At 37.7% G+C, this 20,508-nt stretch overlaps 1 protein-coding gene across 8 annotated transcripts in view; it reads left to right on the top strand.

Moving 5' to 3' along the window:
- Positions 1-20,508, top strand: part of PMCA (plasma membrane calcium-transporting ATPase 3) — a 1,641,549-nt gene that overhangs the window by 1,310,320 nt on the left and 310,721 nt on the right. For all 8 annotated transcript variants that reach the window (XM_067141188.2, XM_067141187.2, XM_067141184.2 and 5 more), the window contains one exon: positions 14,767-14,961. In XM_067141188.2, coding sequence (XP_066997289.2) covers positions 14,767-14,961 — 195 coding nt within the window. The remainder of the gene's footprint in view (positions 1-14,766; positions 14,962-20,508) is intronic.

Raw genomic sequence — 20,508 nt, 5'->3', positions numbered from 1 at the left:
TGAAATGATAACTTGCCCACAGTTGCAAAAGTTCTGTCGTATCGTATTTTGTTCAGGCTCTGTTTTACTTCTCTTTAGATATTTTTTTTTGCTAGTTGCTTTACGTTGCACTGACATAGATAGGTCTTATGGTGACAATGGAATACGAAAGGGCTAGGAGTGGGAAGGAAGCGGTCATGGCCTTAATTAAGGTATAACCCCAGCATTTGCCTGGTATGAAAATGGGAAACCACGGAAAACCATCTTCAGGGCTGCCGACAGTGGGGTTCGAATATACTATCTTCTGGATGCAAGCTCACAGCTACGTTTCCCTGACCACATGACCAACTCACTCGGTCTTCCATTTAGACCCTGTTCAATTGAATTGATGTGAGGTTCTATTACTCCAATGCAAAACTTGCTTATTCTGTTTTTGTAGGATTTTCAATGTTACATCTGGAGGTAGTTGGTTTGCACAGGATCCTATCAGTTGTTTTCCATGGTTACATACTGGGAGAAGACCAAGAGCTCATACCATGGCACATTTGTGATAAATGCTAATTGTGTTTATAGTGCAGACTTAAGTTTTTTTTAATTATTATTATTTTTTTATTTTTTTTTTTTATTTTTTTTTTAATACAGTGACCACCAAACAAGGGTTTAAGGCAAACTAGAGCAAGGCACCTATATGAGCTGACAGGAAGGACAGGTTCTCTCTTCAAAAAGAAGGAATTGGAAAACGACCTCATTGTTTTTAAAAGAAAGAAATACAAGCAGTGATTTTCCTCTTTTTTTTTTAATGTCACAGCAGCTGCTGAAAATGTTCTCCATTTTCATTTATATAGACCTGGCATCTTCACAGGCTATTGTGACGCACCATAATTCGCCTTCTGATATTTCACTTACCACTCTCCTAATTTTGTTTTGCAGGGCCTCTGCTGTTACATGGACTGTCTCGATAGACTGTGTTTCAAATTTCCCCACAAATAAAAAAGTTCCACATACTGAGATCTGGAGGAGGATCATCTCCTCTGCACATCCGTACATGATGATGATGATCTGCGTGTTTCAACAATAAACGTTCGTTGCTCAATGGTGTACTGAACCCTGACAGATAATTGTTACTGTGTGCTTCATAATTGCAATCACAGTCTGCATCAAGTGAATCATATGTCTCACTAGCACAAATACAAAGCTCTGCTAACAACCAAAACTTACAGGACAGAGGTTGGGACAAAGAAGCTCTTGTTTTCTGCCCTTTCTGCTTGGCAAATTAACCCCTGACCACCTATTCTGATGCTACAGTGCGAGTTGGCTGTGTGGTTAGGGTCACATAGCTTTGAGCTTGCATTTGGGAGATGGAGGGTCCCAATCTCGCCATCAGCGTCCCTGATGATAGTTTTCAGTCTTTCCATTTTTACACCAGGCAAATGCTGGGGCTGTACTTGAAGGCTACGTCTGCTGCCTTCCCAATCTTAGCCCTTTCCCATCCTTGCATCACCGAAAGCCTTTTTTTTAGTGCTACATTAAAACAATTAGCAAATTATTTTGATAATAACCTGTGTTATCCTTGGAGGCTTCACTGTGGTGTGCACAAATTAGAAGTTAGATTTTCAATTTAATATCATTGGGCTTTTTCAGGAAACTGCAAATTAATTGTTTACAGATTTTTTGTTGAAATATAAAGTGAGGGAAGTAACATGCAAATGAGCACATATTTTTCTTGCATGTAGATCATAGAACTATTGGAAAGTAAGACATATGGAATGCCTGCATTTTCCTGTTTATTTAGCTTCAGAAGATTGGTATAAAACTGTATTGGTACTCCTATACTTGGAAGAGTTTTCCTCTCTGTTAACGTTCGAAGAATGTTTTCGGTTACTACTGCTATCTTAACAGTTCTTAACCTTTTATATTGCTGGATGAAATATATAATTTATATATAATTTATTATGTTTCTTTAAGCTGTAGTTTTGGCATATCCAACTGTGTTTAAAAAATATCTTTGCTGCATGACTGTTCACAAATGCTCCCTTCTGGACTGACAAAGCCCCCATTTTCGATTGAGGCGATGGGTGCAATAACCACTCAACTCGACTGGCAAATGCATTTTCATAATCCGCAACGTGTTCTTCATCTATCCCTCAAATATTACTTCGTTACATCAACGCTAGATGGCAGGAGCTCACTTTATATACAGTTGTGTAGCAAGTCGTTCTTCTGGCGAATGGCTTGGCCGACTTAAGCGCTTCGACGTGGTGGTATCGCATGAGCACGACAATCAGCAGATGTTGTCTTGTGACTATTGCATAAGGTTTTAGTATTCTGTAAAGATTTATGATCAGGAGACAGATGATGGTAAAAATGAGAAGCTAAATGAAGGATCGGGTTCGCATATACAGAATAAAGGAAACAAAAGATACTTCAAAAAGATACTTCAAGAAGATACTTAAAAAAGATTCTTGGAAAGGCATACAGAACAAAGCCAAAAGGAATCTTAGTGATAGCTATCTTATAAAAGACTGGTGCTCGGCTTTAGAATCTTTCTTTTTTTCCAAAGTTTCTAAGTCAAAAGGCACTAAATTCTCCGTTCAAAATTATATGGTCCTTGTGTATCAAACTTCAGGGTCACTTGTGGTATCGCCTACATACAATGCTGTCTTCCAACCATTTAGTTTTTCACTGCAGTGTGATTAACCACGGAAAGAAGAACTAAACTTCAAATAACTGCCTCACCCTGGCTTGAAATTAACACAGAAAGATGATGCTCTTTCTTTGCTTAAGTTTTTAAAACCAGAGAATACAGATGCACTTAAAGGCCCATTAGAGAAAGACTGTTATAGAGGCAGGTAAACTGCAAACTGAAATTGGTAAGACTGAAGAAACGATTGCTATTCAAGAATGGACATTCATAAACTCCTGTTTTATTGTTGTTGGTGGTGGTGGTGGTTGTTGGTGGTGGTGGTTGTTATCGGGTTTTACTTCATCTTATCAAGACTAGTTTTCATGCATTAACATACTCATTCTAAATTTAACATGCATAAATGGACAGTGATTGGGGATTTAAATGATACTATGGAGTGGGTATGTGGGGAAACAGGGAGTGAGATTTCTAGATCCTAATGGGTAGGTAGGAGATGATCTGCACTCAGATGGCCTTCACTTAAACCACAGTGGTACATATAAGTTAGGAACTTTGTTTGGAAGGGTAATAGGGAGGTACATTCAGGGAAACGGGGTGGTCTAGGGAGCGGTGATAAAGGTACAGGGATCTGGAAGTCAAGTAGGGATGACATAAAAATGTTAGTGTAGAACTGTAGAAGTATGGAAAAGAAAGGAATAGAATTGTTGTTGTTTGAGTCATCAGTCCATAGACTGGTTTGATGCAGCTGTCCATGCCACCTTATCCTGTGCTAACCTTTTCATTTCTACATAACTATTGCATCCTACATCTGCTCTAATCTACTTGTCATATTCATACTTTGGTCTACCCCTACTGTTCTTACAACCTACACTTCCTTCAAAAACCAACTGAACAAATCCTGGGTGTCTTAAGATGTGTCCAGTCATTCTATCTTTTCTTCTCATCAAATTTTGCCAAATCGATCTGCTCTGACCAATTCGATTCAATATCTCTTCATTTGTGATTTGATCTATCCATCTCACCTTCAGCATTCTTCTGTAACACCACATTTCAAAAGCTTCTATTCTCTTCCTTTCTGAGCTAGTTATCGTCCACGTTTCACTTCCATACAATGCCTCGCTCGACACGAAAGTCTTCAAATACATCTTTCTAATTCCTATATCAGTGTTTGAAGTGAGCAAATTTCTTTTCTTAAGAAAGCTCTTCCTTGCTTGTGCTAGTCTGCATTTAATGTCCTCCTTACTTCTGCCATCGTTATTTTACTACCAAAGTTACAATATTCATTTACTTCCTTTAAGACTTCATTTCCTAATCTAATATTTCCTGCACAACCTGCCTTAGTTCGACTGCACTCCATTACTTTTGTTTTGGACTTACTGATTTTCATCTTGTACTCCTTACACAAGACTTTGTCCATACCATTCAGCAGCTTCTCGAGATCTTCTGCAGTCTCAGATAAAGTAACAATATCATCGGCAAATCTCAAGGTTTTGATTTCCTCTCCTTGGATTGTGATTCCCTTTCCAAATTCCTCTTCGATTTCCTTTACTGCCTGTTCTTTGTAAACATTGAAAATGAGGGGGGACGAACTGCAGCCTTGCCTCACTCCTTTCTGTATTGCTGCTTCTTTTTCAAAGCCCTAGAGTCTTATCACTACAGACTGATTTTTATACAGATTGTAGATAATTCTTTGTTCTCGGTATCTGATCCCAATCACCTTCAGAATCTTAAATAGCTTGGTCCAATCAACATTATCGAATGCCTTTTCTAGATCTACGAATGCCATGTACGTGGGCTTGTCCTTCTTGATTCGATCCTCTAAGATCAGACGTAAAGTCAGGATTGCTTCATGCGTTCCTACATTTCTCCTGAAGCCAAATTGAGCTTCTTCCAACTCAGCTTCAACTTGTTTTTCATTCTGCTGTAAATAATACGTCTTAAAATTTTGCAGGCATGAGATACTAAACTAATGGTGCGGTAGTTATCACACCTGTCACCACCGGCTTTCTTGGGAATAGGTATAACAACATTCTGCCAAAAATCGGATGGGACTTCTCCTGTCTCATACATTTTACACACTAAATGTAATAACCTTGTCACGCTGGTTTCTCCTAAGGAAGGCAGTCAGTAAATTCAGAGGGAATGTCATCAATTCTAGGTGCCTTGTTCCTATTTAGGTCGCTCACAGCTCTGTCATACTCTGTCCTCAAAATTGGGTCTCCCATTTCATCAACATCAACAGCCTCTTCTTGTTCCAGAACCAAATTATCTGCATCTCTACCCTGATACAACTGTTGGATATGTTCCTGCCATCTTTCTGCTTTATCTTCTTTCCCTAGAAGTGGCTTTCTATCCGAGCTCTTAATATTCATACACCTTTATTTCCTTTCTCCAAAGGTTTCGTAATTTTCCTGTATGCAGCACCTACCTTACCTAGGACCATACAACCTTCGACATTCTTGCACTTCCCCTTCAGCCATTCTTCCTTATCTACTTTTCACTTTGTATCCACTTCATTCTTCAATCGCCTGTATTCTTTTCTGCATTCTTCATTTCTAGCATTCTTGTATTTTCACTGTTCATCAATCAGGTCTAGTATCTCCTGAGTTATCCACTGATTCTTAGTTGATCTTTTCTTCCTTCCTAACATTTCTTCAGCAGCCCTACCGACTTCATTTTTCATGACTGTCCACTCTTCCTCTATTGTGTTTCCTTCAGCCTTTTCATTTAGTCCTTGTGCAACATGTTCCTTGAAACAATCCCTCACACTCTTTTCTTTCAACCTGTCTAGATCCCATCTTTTTGCATGCTTTCCTTTCTTCAATATTTTCAACTTCAGATGGCATTTCATGATCAAGTTGTGGTCAGAGTCCACGTCTGCTCCTGGGAAAGTTTTGCAATACATCACCTGGTTTCTGAATCTCTGCCTAATCATAATGAAGTCTATTTGATACCTTCCAGTATCTCCAGGTCTTGTCCACATATACAGCGATCGTTTGTGGTGTTTGAACCAAGCATTGGCAAGGACTAAATTATGATCAGTGCAGAATTCAACCAGCCGACTTCCTCTTTCGTTCCTTTGTCCCAGTCCGATTTCTCCTACTGTACTACCTTCTCTTCCTTGGCCTACCACTGCATTCCAATCTCCCATCACAATTAGATTCTCGTCACCTTTTACATATTGTATTAAATCTTTTATCTCCTCATATATTCTTTCAATTTCCTCATCATCCACTGAACTAGTAGGCATATAGACCTGTACTATTGTGGTGGGCATTGGTTTGGTGTCTATCTTGATGACAATAATTCTTTCACTATGCTGGTCGTAGTAGCTTACCCTCTGCCCTATTTTCTTATTCATTATTAAACCAACTCCTGCATTTCCCCCCCGTTTGATTTTGTGTTGGTAATTTGGTAGTCGCCTGACCAAATATCCTGTTCTTCCTGCCAACGTACTTCACTTATACCAGCTGCATCTAACTTTAGTCCATCCATCTCCCTTTTCACATTCTCTAACCTACCACAACGATTCAAACTTCTAACATTCCACGCTCTGACTCTCAGAATGTCGGTATCCATCTTCCTGATGTAGTCCCCACCTGGAGATCAGAATGTGGGACTAGTTTACCTCCGGAATATTTTATCCAGGAGGAAGCCATCATCAGTACATCATTCATACAGGGAGAGCTGCATGTCCTCGGGAGTTAGTTACGGCTGTAGTTTCCCGTTGCTTTGAGCCATGTAGCAGTATCAACACAGCTAAACCATGGTGAGTATTATTACAAGGCCATATCAGTCAATCATCTAGACTGCCGCCCTTGCAACTTCCGAAAAGCTGCTACCCCCCCTTTCGAGGAACCATTCCTTAGTCTGGTCTCTCAACAGATACCCATCCAATATGGTTGCACCTGCGGCTCGGCTATCTGCTTCATTGGGACACACAAGCCTCCCCACCGTGGCAAGGTCACATGGTTCGCAGGGGAATAGAATTTAATAGACATATACTTTCCAGGTATTGTAATAGGAGTTGAATCATGGCTGAGAAATGAGATAATGAATGCAGAAATTTTCTCACGGAATTGGAGTGTGTTTCGTATAGATAGGATAGGACTGGTAAGAGGGGGGAGTATTAATTCTGGTGAAAGAAGAATTTGTAAGTTACGAAAAAGTTAACGATGACAGACATGAAATTCTAGGTGTAAGGCTCATTTCTAAAGATAATAGGCAACTTGATATCCTTGGAGTGTACAGGCCAGGAAAGGGTAGTGCTGACGCTGGTTCAGAATTTACTGCGAGAGTTAGCCGAACTGATAGGGCCGCGCAGCTGTGATCTCGCATCCAGGAGATACTGTGTTTGGTCCCCACTGTCAGCAGCCCTGGAGATGATTTTCCTTGGTTTCCCATTTTCACACTAGGCAAATGCTGGGGCTGTACCTTAAGGCCACGACTGCTTCCTTACTATTCCTAGGCCTTTCCTGTCCCATCATAGCCATAAGACCTATCAGAGTCAGTGCGACGTAAAAGCAAAAAAAAAAAAATTATTTGATAAGATAATCGGCTGTGTAGGGAAACGACATGGAAAGGAATGTGATTGTAGCGGGAGATCTGAATTTACCAAATGTCAATTGGGAAGGTAATGCAAACGACAGGAAGCATGACCAACAAATGGCAAATAAGCTAATATGGGATGGGTAGCTGATTCAGAAAGTGATGGAACCAACTAGAGGGAAAAATATCCTGGACGTGGTGCTGGTAAAACCAGATGAGCTCTATAAAGAAATGAAAGTAATAGATGGTATTAGTGATCATGAAGCTGTTTTCGTTGTAGTTAAAAATAAATGTGATAGAAAGGAAAGTCTTAAAAGTAGGACTATTAGGCAGTACCGTACAGCTGATAAAACAGGCAAGGGAGTTTTTAAAAAGTAACTATGATCAGTGGAAAAAGGTAAATAAAAATGTAAACAGACTCTGGGATGGGTTGAAGGCAATTGTTGAGGAATATGAAAACAGGCTTGTACCTTTAAAGGTGCTAAGGAATGGTAAAGACCCGCCTTATTATAACAAGAAATAGACAAAGAAAGAGATACAGATTGGAAAGAAATGGCTGTGGAAGTAAGGAGTAATTGAATCTAGCAGAGAAGTCAGCTAAGGATAACATGATGGCAAGCATAATTGTCAGTCATTCAAATTTTGTAAAAAATGGAAGGGTATGTATAGGTACTTTAAGGCAGAAGTAAGTTCCAATTATGACATTCCAGGAATCATTAATGAACAAGGGGAGTGTGTATGTGAGGATCTTCAAAAGACAGAAGTATTCAGTCAGCAGTATGTAAAGATTGTTGTAACAAGGATAATCTCCAGATAGAGGAGGTGACTAAGGCTAAAGAAGTATTAAAATTTACATATAACAATGAAATTGACAATGAGATAAAAAGGTTGAAAACTAGAAAAGTGGCTGGAATTGATAAGATTTCTGGGGATATACTAAAAACAATGGGTTGGGATATATTACCATATCTGAAGTACCTATTTGATTATTGCTTGCATGAAGGAGCTATACCAAATGAATGGAGAGTTGCTATAGTAGCCCTGTGTATAAAGCAAAAGGTGATAGACATAAAGCTGAAAATTACAGGCAGTGAGTTTGACATGCATTGCATGTAAGCTTTGGGAAGGCATTCTGATTATATTAGGCATGTTTGCAAAATGAATAACTGGTTGGATTCAAGGCAGTTCGGGTATAGGAAAGGTTATTCCACTGAAGCTCAACTTTTAGGATTCCAGCAAGATATAGCAGATATCTTGGATTCAGGAGGTGAAATGGACTGTATTGTGATTGACCTATTTACAGCATTTGGTAGGGTGGATCATGGGAGACTACTGGCAAAAATGAGTGCAGTTGGACTAGACAAAAGAGTGACTGAATGGGTTGCTATATTTCTAAAAAACAGATCTCAGAGAATTAGAGTGGGCGAAGCTTATCTGACCCTGTAATAATTAAGAGGGGAATTCTTCAAGGCAGTATTATTGGACCTTTGTTTTCTTATATATATATATATATATATATCACACGTAATTGTAGCCACCGGCAGTGCCAATGCACTATGAGAGACTTAGTCTCATTATCAAAAATTGATGCCTGCTTGGCCATCAGATGATGGTATGCACTAGCCAGCGTCTTAGTAGGTGTGCTAGGTACCAACTGATGAGCCCAGCCTAGCACATGGGGGTGAAACGCTAGCAACCAGGAATGAGTTAGCTGGAAAATTTATAATGTCCAATAACGGACCATTTATATTGGCATTACATACCACTGAGTCGAGCAGCTCGTCTTCTGCCTCCCAGTTCTTCCCAGCTCAAACTTCGCAACATTTTTGTAACGCTACTCTTTTGTCGGAAATCACACAGTACAAATCAAGCTACTTTTCTTACGATTTTTTCCAGTTCTTGAATCAAGTAATCCTGGTGAGTGTCCCATACACTGGAACCATACTCTAGTTAGGGTCTTTCCAGAGACTTATATGCCCTCTCCTGTACATATTTACTACAATCCCTAAACACCCTCATAACTATGCGCAGAGATCTGTATCCTTTATTTACAATCCCATTTATGTGATTACCCCAATGAAGATCTTTCCTTATATTAACACCTAGATACTTACAATGATCCCCAAAAGGAACTTTCACCCCATCAACACAGTAATTAAAACTGAGAGGACTTTTCCTATTTGTGAAACTCACAAACCTGACTTTTAACACAGTTTATCATCATACCATTGCCTACTTTTCATCTTACAACATTATAGAGGTAATTTTGCAGTTGCGTACAATCTTGTAACTTATTTATTACTCTATACAGAATAATATAATTCGCAAAACCTTGCCTCTGATTCCACTCCTTTACTCATATCATTTATATATATAAGAAAATATAAAGGTTCAATAATACTGCCTTGAGGAATTCCCTCTTAATTATTACAGGGTCAGACAAAGCTTCGCCTATTCTAATTCTCTAGATCTATTCTTTAGAAATATAGCAACCCATTCAGTCACTCTTTTGTCTAGTCCAATTGCACTCATTTTTGCCAGTAGTCTCCCATGATCCACCCTATCAAATGCTTTAGACAGGCCAGTCACGATACAGTCCATTTCACCTCCTGAATCCAAAATATTTGCTATATCTTGCTGGAATCCTACAAGTTGAGCTTCAGTGGAATAACCTTTCCTAAAACCGAACTGCCTTCTATCGAACCTGTTATTAATTTTGCAAACACGTCTAATACCATCAGAAAGAATGCCTTCCCAAAGCTTACATGCAAACGCATGTCAAACTTTCTGGCCTGTAATTTTCAGCTTTATGTCTATCATCCTTTCCTTTATACACAGGGGCTACTATAGAAACTCTCCATTCATTTGGTATAGCTCCTTCAACCAAGCAATAATCAAATAAGTACTTCAGGTATGGTACTTCTTTAGCATTAGTCACCTCCTCTACCTGGACATTATCCTTGTAACCAACAATCTTTACATACTGCTGACTGAATACTTCTGCCTTTTGAAGATCCTCACATACACACTCTCCTTGTTCATAAATTATTCCTGGAATGTCTTTCTTGGAACCTGTTTCTGCCGTAAAGTACCTATACATACCATTCCATTTTTCACTAAAATTTGTATGTCTGCCAATTATGCTTGCCATCATGTTTTCCTTAGCTGCCTTCTTTGCTAGATTCAACTTCCTAGTAAGTTCCTTCAATTTCTCCTTACTTCCACAGTCATTTCTAACTCTATTTCATTCTTCATATCATTTGATATCTCTTCAGTCTGAATACTACTACCCACCTTTATTAAAAGTGATGTTCCTCCAGTGTTTCTGCCTCATGATCCTCCTTTCCTTTTAATTTTTCTCATCTAATAAAGCATCTCCCAGAGCGTTTCCCATCAGGTGTTGTTTTTAAAAAGTTAAATAACTCACAGTTATCAACCATCTTGGGCCCTTCAACATTCTCCAGTCTCTTTAATAAACCTTGTAAATTATCAAAGCCAGCCCTCCATTCTATTTTCTTCACTTCTACTTATATCTCACAATTTCTGTTCTATTCCTTGTATTTACACGTTTATCAATTCGAACGATTCTTCCATGAGGAGAGCTATATTTCCCCTACCACATTTCCTTCCCGTTTCCTACCACAGTCTCCCTTCCTGGTAAGAAGTGGAATCGGAGATAAGGCTTTTTGCAGATGATGTTATACTGTACAGAGTATTAAATAAGTTACAAGATAGTGAGCAACTACAAAATGAACTCAATGTTCTGAGATAGACAGCATGCAATGGTATGGTGATAAACGGGGTTAAGTCATTTTGTGTGTTTCACAAATAGGAAAAGTCCTTGAGTTTTAATTACTGTGTTGATGGGGTGAAAGTTCCTTTTGGGGATCATTGTAAGTATCTATGTATCTACCATTAAGCAGCATGTACCTTTCTCCAAACCCAGAACACACAAATATCTCCCCTGGCTGAGTGCCGAAACTAAATTGCTACTGAAGAACAAAACTCGTGCGTGGTCCCTCTGGAAGTCCATCCCCAATTCACACACGTATAATACTTTTAAACACCTCAGGAAAATTTCAAAATCGCATCTTAAAAATGACTACAACCGGCACATCACTTCTATAAATGGAAATCTTAAAAACAACCCTAAAATATTCTGGACCCTCATTTCATTACGTAGAAAGTCACCCCGGATACCACTGAGTTTTGAAATACATAGTGATGATGTCCCAACTGAATTAAGGTCTCGAAAATTCAATAAGTACTTTCACTCCATCTTTACCCCTCCTGCACCTCTCACAGAACTACCACAGATCAATAGTGTTTGCAGTTACTCTCTGTCGCAAATATCAACGACCCCTAACAAAGTTCAAAATATTCTCAGTAGTCTCCCAACAAACCGCTCCACCGGGCCCAATGATATTAGCCCTATATTCCTAAAAAATACATCTGCATCTCTCTGTGCACCGTTGTCTACAATTTTAAACCTGTGTATGGCTACTGGTACATTCCCCGACAGCTGGAAACAAGCTGATATCACACCTATTTTCAAATCTGGCAACAAACATGATATCTCATCATACCGCCCAATATCTATCATTCCAATACTATCCTCTGTCCTTGAAAGAATAATCCACCGCCGACCCCTCTTCTTCACACAGCCGTACCTCTCTGAAGAACAACATGGATTCACTCCGGAAAATCATGCCTCACTAACCTCACTGTTCTCAATCACCACATCAATACAGCAATGGAAAATAAATCTCAGTTAGATGTAATCTATATAGATCTGGCCAAGGCATTCGACTCAGTGGATCATGTACTTCTTCTTCATAAGCTGGCCACCAGATTTAATATCCATGGCCCCATCTTGTCATTGATAACAAGTTTCCTCTCCGGCAGAAAACAGAGTGGTACTCCCTGAATCTGCCTCATCATGGTTACCTGTGTTATCAGGTGTATCTCAGGGCATTATTCTGGGACCCCTACTCTTTGTTCTCTTTATCGATGACATAATTCATTGCACCCAAAATAGTCAAGTGTTCCCTCCTCTTGTACGCTGATGATCTGAAAATCCTAAGAGAAGTGTCTACGCCTGATGACTGTGATGAATTACTGACTGTTCTGAATTTGTGTGGTGACTGGTTTAAGAAATGGAATCTTACTCCCAATGTTAAGAAGTGCAATACAATCTCCTTTTCGTTACTAAAGCAAAGAATGAACACTGCATATACCATCCAGGGGAATACATTGCAATAGGCTTCTCAGGTAAGAGACTTAGGTGTTATAAATAGACTGTAAACTAACCTTCTCTGCTCACATTCACTCTATAAAATCCCATGCTATGCGTACTCTAGGCATTCTTTACAGGTTTACTGAAATTAATGATATTAATGCCTTAAAATTATACTTTGTCTCATATGTTCTCCCCATTATTGACTTTTGTTCCCCTATTTGGTCCTCATCTGCTATCACAAACATATCTCAACTAAATAGTATTTTTAACTTTTTCACTTTCATTGTCAAGACTCGCAATCCTGTCTTTAAGAACAAAACTAAATCTGACATTATGAACTATCTGGGTATACTTGACCTGAGAAGCCATTTAGAGTTCTCTGATCTATGTTACCTTCACAAAATAATCAATGGCTACACCAAATGTAATACTCTTCCGGCGTACTTCCCTATACACGTTCCTCCCCGCCCTACATGCAACCGGCGTACCCATCATGTGTCTCATCCGCGCCTAACTTTACAACAACGCTCTATCTTCCACAGTCTCCCTATTCTTCGTAACTCACTACCCGATATTGACATATTCACACCTTTCGCATCCTTCAAACAAAAAATTAGAAGATTCCTCTAAGTCCTCCCCAGGTTTTCACTTTCTTCAGTCCCTCCAACCCTCGACCTTTCTTCTTCCTAATTTCAGTAACCGACCCTTGCCAGTTACCGTTGTCATTGTTACCATTGTTACTGTTAAAATTGTTAATTTATTGTTGTTATGTAATATTGTTGCTTATACCTTTGTTATCTTTTATATGTATTTAAAATTATTATTAGTGTAAAATGGCCCTCCATAGGCTGCATCTAATAATTAATTACATAAATAAAAATAAATTAAAAAAAATTAATATAAGGAAGGATCTTAATTGAGGTAATCACATAAATGGGATTGTAAATAAGTGTCTTAGATCTCTGCACATTGTTATGAGGCTGTATAGGGGTTGTAGTAGGGATGTATAGGAGAGGGCATATAAGTCTCTGGTAAGACCCCAACTAGAGTGGTTCCAGTGTATGGGACCCTCGCCAGGATTACTTGATTCAAGAAATGGGAAAGAATCCAAAGCAAGGCAACTCTATTTGTTTTGGGTGATTTCCGACAAAAGAGTAGCGTTACAAAGATGTTGCAAAGTTTGGAATAACTTACCAAGGGAGATGTTCAATAAATTTCAGATTTCTTTGAAATCATTTAAGAAAAGGCTAGAAAAACAACAGATGGGGAATCTGCCACCTGGGCGACTGCCTTAAATGCAGATCAGTATTGATTGATTTATTGATTGAACTTTTTGTATTTGAATCTGCTAATTACAAGTGAGTATAAAAATAGCTGTGTTTAGCACTCTTATATTTGTTGTTAAGCTAAAGAATTTCATTGAAACTTTTTAGAATGCATTATTTTTAAAAAAACCTAAAAATTAAGTTTTGTTTGTAAATTTTTACATACACTGGGTGTAATATGTTGTTTTAAATATGTACTTATTATTTAGTGCAGGTTTTTGAATTTTTTTTTTAAATTCAGTTATTTTAAACAAATCTACTACCCATAAATGGCCATTTAAGATGCTGATTGTCAATCTATGCAATGACTTAAGCGAACTCAAAATATGTAAGAACTGGTGAAATTTAAATGCACAGTGATATGGATATATTGTTAAGGATTGTCTTTAAATTATATGTATAAATTAAGATATCCATAAATGTAAAACTCAAGACATTTACATTGTTTTAAAATTGTAGAAGTGGTTTGCTCAAAACTGTTTTCAGACTTAGTTGTGATTACACCCATCGCCTCAATTGTTAATTCATTCTTTCTGTGAGCTGTCTCTATTTTCTACACTAAATACGTCAAGGGGTGCAATTTCAACTTTGTAACTAGAGTTGATTTGCACCACATAAGCAACAGTTTTTATTGAGAACAAATCTTAGACAGGCTCCAAGACACCAGACTTATGTAAAATATTTGTTCAGAACTAATTATTTGTTATTAGTGCAAATATTGGATTATCTAACATGTAAATCATAGTTTTCTATATTACATCATTTAGAACGAAGCTACAATTTCTTTGCTAATAACATGGTAATCATTTGTATAATGTAGATTACTAATTATCATCCTTATTTATGGTATTAATTTATTTGCATGATTTCATTAACTTGTGGCTATTTGATTTCCATTGCTTTGTGCATGATCTAAATGTGGCTTAGTCTTTAATGTGAAGCACACCTTCATTTATTTATTTTTTACTTATTTAAGTATAACTTGTTGATAGTTAGTCTTATATCTGCTTTCTTCATGATTCTTGATTTAGGTGCAGCAACATTTATTAGATAAAGTTTGGCCCAAACTTCGTGTATTGGCAAGATCTTCACCGACAGATAAGTATACCTTGGTAAAGGGTATAATTGATAGCAAGATCAGCGACAACAGAGAAGTGGTAGCAGTGACAGGAGATGGCACAAATGATGGACCAGCACTGAAGAAAGCAGATGTGGGTTTTGCAATGGTGAGTTTTGTAAATTTAAATTGGTATTCACTGTATGCAAAGTTATCCTGGAGTATTGGAAGAAATAGAAAAGCACATGAATATGTTCAATGTTGTCTGACCAGTCTCATTGAATGTCCATGTTCTTTGACGAATGAAACTTTTTCCTACTGTATTAAAACCACAAATAGGTTATCTGACTACTGCCATCTTATGGTGGTGAATTTTTAGAATATAAACAATTATTATTATTGACTTACTAGTATACTAGCAATAATAATAATAATAATTGAAAGAGGGTTAAGAAACATGTCTTTTATTTCAGAAATGTTTAACATATTCAGAAACGTATGTTAAAATTTTAAGAATGTAAAAGCACCCAAAGTTATAATCAGAATTTTAAACTTATTTAGTAGCACCGATAGTGTGAATTTTTCAATGTATAACTCATTAGTCTTATTAGGTTGTAATTTGAGTATACGACAGGACTTTCAAAAATAAATAAAAAATATAAAATAAAAAAGGAAAGAAAGAGAGAATAGATACAGTGATACTATCTTATTAGTCAATCAGATTTTGCCCCTCTTTAATGACTTGTTGAAAAGTAATCTAATCTGGCTTGCTGCAACCTACCCTTTAATTCAAGGTTTTTTGTGATTCATTTCTTTCTTCTTAGAATATCATCACTTTTAGGTTTGTGTACTGACAGAATGAAATAGTTTCTATTAACAATATGCAGTTGGATGCATTTCTGCACTTCTGTAGTTTTATGAGGTCTTAGGTCAAACTAATATTTTTGCTCAGTGATTAAGGAGATTTACAGACAGGGAGATATTGCTCTTGTTGGTAAGACCTGTGGGATCGAAGTGGCATGTTCAATCCTGACTCAAGTCTGATGGTATTTTGAAGTTGCTCTGATAGACCAGCTTCAGGTCAGTAGATTTACCAGTTTGTAAATGAAGTCCTGCTTGATATTATTTCTGGCAACTATGCGGTACATCTTGAAAACTGATATAGTGGGACGTAAAACCAAAAACATAACCTACATTATAGCTTTTCTACACGGTAGGAGGAGGCTGAATGCAAGCAGTATATTTCCCACCTCAAAGATTCCTTTTCTCCCAGAATGCAGATAATCATGGACATTAACAGCCTTTGGTCGCTTTAAAAGGTAGCAGAAAAACAATGTTTCTCCTTTCTTGTAGGGGTCAAAAATACTGTAAAGAAAGTTTCAGGATGGGCAAGTTGGCTGTGCGGTTAAGGGCACGCAGCGGTGAGCTCGCATCCGGGAGATAGTGGGTTTAAACCCCACTGTCGGCAGACCTGAAGATGGTTTTCCATGGTTTCCCATTTTCACACCAGACAAATGTACCTTAATTAAGGCTGCGGCCGCTTTCTTCCCATTCCTAGGCCTTTCCTGTCCCATCGTCGCCATAAGACCTATCTGTGTCAGTGCGACGTAAAGCAAAAAGTAGAAAGTTTCAGGGCTTGCATACAGTCCATATTCTTGACTTTAAATAATAAATTAAGACTGAGTCGAATTAATCTGCCTGTTCAGAGATTTTAATGTCAGCTGTAGTACGTATCATATTATCAGGTGGCTACATACATTTGCTATTTCTGAATATTTTCAACCACTTTGTAATCCTTGATAAGACCACACCACTTTGATGAAAATTTAATTTCTGCCGTCATAAGAATCCAGGGGATGCACTTTCATATTTTTTAAATCTCCTATCAGGCGCAGTGTTGTGCGGGATGAGATCGGGTGCGATGTTGCAGAATGATCACAGATTATTTTTGTTTACGTAAAATGTGCTTGAACTTATTGTTGGGCATATATGAGAGATGCCTTTAATTGTCTTTATTACATTTTAAAAACCCAAAATTTGGTCTTTGTACGTGGAATAACCCAAATTATTGAGGGTTTTTATAAATTTGATTGTCGCTGACAAACGCGTAAATTTGTAGGTTACTTAAAAAATCAAAAATTTTCAAATATACTAAGACAACACAGCAGTTAAAAGAGAACCGTCACTTATTCAATTATCTCACTATTGTTAGATCATGATTGCAGTGCATGGATTTTACTCGTCACAGCAGAAATGTTAATGGGTCTCGTACAAATACTAGACAACACAAGAGTGAATAAAGATCAGAAGTTCTCTTATTCCACTGTTCCATGATTGTGAGATAGCAGCTGGAGGATTTTACTACAGTCAGAGCTGAAACATTCAATCTGCATCAGATTGACTTTTGGCACTTTTTGGAAGATTATTTTGTCAGTCTTTTCTTCACTGTGCAGGTATGACACCACCCCCTTTTGATTTCACATCATTTTCCATCAACTCTGATTTCTTCTTCTCTTGAGAAAATTCTGCAAGCCAAATGAGGCAAATCTAATAATGCATGGGATAGTTGTTTCAGGAACATCCTTCTTCCAAAACTTCATGATTCCACTCATGTTGATCATAGCAAAAAATACGACCATGAACCATAGTTACACATTTTTTTGCAATATCGTAAGATGCGCACAATTTGTCAGCAGTGTCTACTGCACCTATGGTACAGTTATAAAATGTGGCAATGGAAGGTTGCTGTTTATCTCCCATATCAAGCATTTATTGACTCATCCTTGTGCAAGATTGTTGCCAGCCTACACACTTCCCTTTCATAGGAACATACGATACCAAAGTACAGCCTTTCTTGAAGCCAAAAAGTGAACTGTGGACAGCTCGTCCATTACTGGTAGTGAACTATAAAGTAATCTTCCGCTTATTCTTTCTGATTGTCCCTACAAAAAAAATAATTCATTCTTCATAACTCTTCTATAAATTTAATGCTGTTAAACCAGCTGTTTGTCTTTACATTGTGACCTGACTGATAAATTGATTCACAGAATCCCAGAACAACATCCAGAATTTTGTTGCTCACTTGGAATAACCCTTCAGGCTGCAACCCAGTGTATATTTCCAAATTATATATGTAAAACACCTGGAAATCCACAAGGATATAGATCTTGTTTGGCTTGCTTGATATGTATTGTCAAAAGCTACATCATCCTTGGAATTCTTCCAGTTTTTTGTCTACTGTAACATTTTGCCCCAAAGTATGACTTTTGAAAGTTCTGTACAAAAATAGCAAAAATTTTGTGAATTGCTGTAATCTTGTCCAATTTTCTTTCGTCGTGAGTCTCATGATTTTCTTACAAAATTGTACAAAATGATGTTCATTATCCTCCTAGTCAGTACTACAATATTTACATCCAGTTAAGACGAAACTTTACATAGACATGTTTCCACCCGGCATGGGGTCATCCTCAGTAAGACATATATAACAAATGGAAAACATCAGATACACAATATGAAGTGTTAGTTAAAATGTTTTTTCCCTAAAAAACATGATGAAAGTTTTAATAAATATGATGTGGTGATCGTTAAAACAGTTCTGAGATGGAGCCCTTTTTGTTTCAATATTTTCGTTGTCCCCTGATGTGGTTGAACTGATATCTGTACACTGTTGGCTTAATTATGTTCAGTCATAGGCTGATATACATAAAGTTATTGAAGTTCAACAGTCTGTTTTCTAGTTTGTAAAATGGATAATAATAATAATCAAATTAAGAGTTAAAGAAAGGTGACTTAACAGGATAATTTAAGGTAAGTTATGATGAACGAAAACTAACTTAAGTTATCGTAATCTATAATCTTCATTCCCGTATTGACCAGCTACACAATTAGAAATAGGAAAGGATTTCCACCTATCAATACTTGTTTATTGCACTTATTATGCTACAGGACCGGTTTCGACCCTTTACGTAAGGTCATCCTCAGCTGAACCATGCATACATATCTATGTGATGAAGCTATGATTAAGATAGTATTGTCAAAGGAATGCCATTCGATAATAAACATTAGGTCACATCCAATTGGGGCATGTCGTAACGTGAACTGGCATATATGTCACTATGTACAACAATGCATTGTATGTCTAAAATAGTATGTTTAAGATCTTAAAATTAGTTGGTAAAACATATCTCACTTACAACTAACTTATATATATACATGATGAATACAATATATGGGAGCACTTCATGCACATAAACGTTCGTGTCTTGCTTGTTCGCTGACTCCCGTCTTCAAGTCTTATTTACACAGTTGTACACTCAGCTGCAGTTCCTGGAGTTTAAATGACATGGTTTGCTTGTAAAATTGTATAAGTAAAAGATTTTGTCTTCATGTATGTACATAGAGTAAAACACTTTCCAATTTTAAAAAGGTGCCAGACATATGGTTAAAATTAGGCTAAAATATGTTCAGCTCTGCTGTGTGTGTTGCCTTATGTTAAAATCAAATCATGCTGTCCTGTGACGTCCATAAAATTTGAGTGACATTGGGTTCAAAGTAGTGGCTCCTTTCCCATTTGTAGCTGTGCAGTGATGTTATATACCGAGCTCGATAGCTGCAGTTGCTTATGTGCGGCTAGTATCCAGTATTCGGGAGATAGTAGGTTCGAACCCCACTGTCGGCAGCCCTGAAAATGGTTTTCCATGGTTTCCCATTTTCACACCAGGAAAATGCTGGGGCTGTAGCTTAATTAAGGCCACGGCCGCTTCCTTCCCACTCCCAGCCCTTCCCTGTCCCATCGTCGCCATAAGACCTATATGTGTCGGCGCGACGTAAAGCAACTAGCAAAAAAAAAAAAAAGTGATGTTAGTTATCTGTGGAAGATAAGATTGAGCTATGAGTGATATTTATGTTGGAGGAATGTCTAAGGGTTGTGTGTGCTAATTTGAATATGTACGTACTGTTGTTGGTGTGGCTGAGATGTGTTTGATATGCGAGCTTTTTGTGTACTCCTTCGTGTTCTTCTTGGGCTCATACTAGCTGTTGTGAGGCGAAGGGAAGGAGGGGTAGGGGGAGTTGCTGTTGTGGGGGTAGGGGTTGAGCTGGGTGTGTTGTTAGATGTTTTCCTGTCGCATGTCGCGTTCTGTTTATCGATTATCTTAAGGTAAGAGCTTTTTAGGGCAGGGATAACTGTATTGAAGATGATAGTTTTTTCTGTGATTTCATTTATGTTGTAATTTGGATTGGTATTCTGATCTAGAGTGATGTAAAATTCTTTTGTTATATTGAGCAGGGGGCCTTTGGGGTTTATGTTCAGGATTTGCATGTCGTTATCGATGTTTGTGAAACTGCGTTTATAGTCTGCGACATGTTGTCCTATTGAGAAAAAATTGTGTTTTACCGCGTTTATGTATTCATTATATCGGGTTAGGAAGTTTCTACCGGTGCGTCCGACATAGCTTGTCTCGCAGTTATTGCATTTGATACGGTATACCCCTGAGTAGTTGTATTTGTTGTTGCTGTTGATTGTCCTGACATTGTGTATGATGTTGGTACTGTTGTGTGTAGTTCTAAATGCTATTCTTGGGTTATGTTTCTTTAAAAATGTTAGTTATGGGGTATATGTGTACATTATTGAAGGTGAATAGTGCATACTCTTTCTTGGATTCGTCTGCTATAGTTAGTTTGGTTTTGGGTTGGGATTTTATTTTGTGAATGATTT

Source organism: Anabrus simplex, chromosome 2 (genome assembly GCF_040414725.1).
Source record: "Anabrus simplex isolate iqAnaSimp1 chromosome 2, ASM4041472v1, whole genome shotgun sequence".
NCBI lineage: Eukaryota > Metazoa > Arthropoda > Insecta > Orthoptera > Tettigoniidae > Anabrus > Anabrus simplex.
The sequence above is the reverse complement of the archived record's forward strand: the minus strand, read 5'-3'. Positions and strand labels throughout refer to the sequence as shown.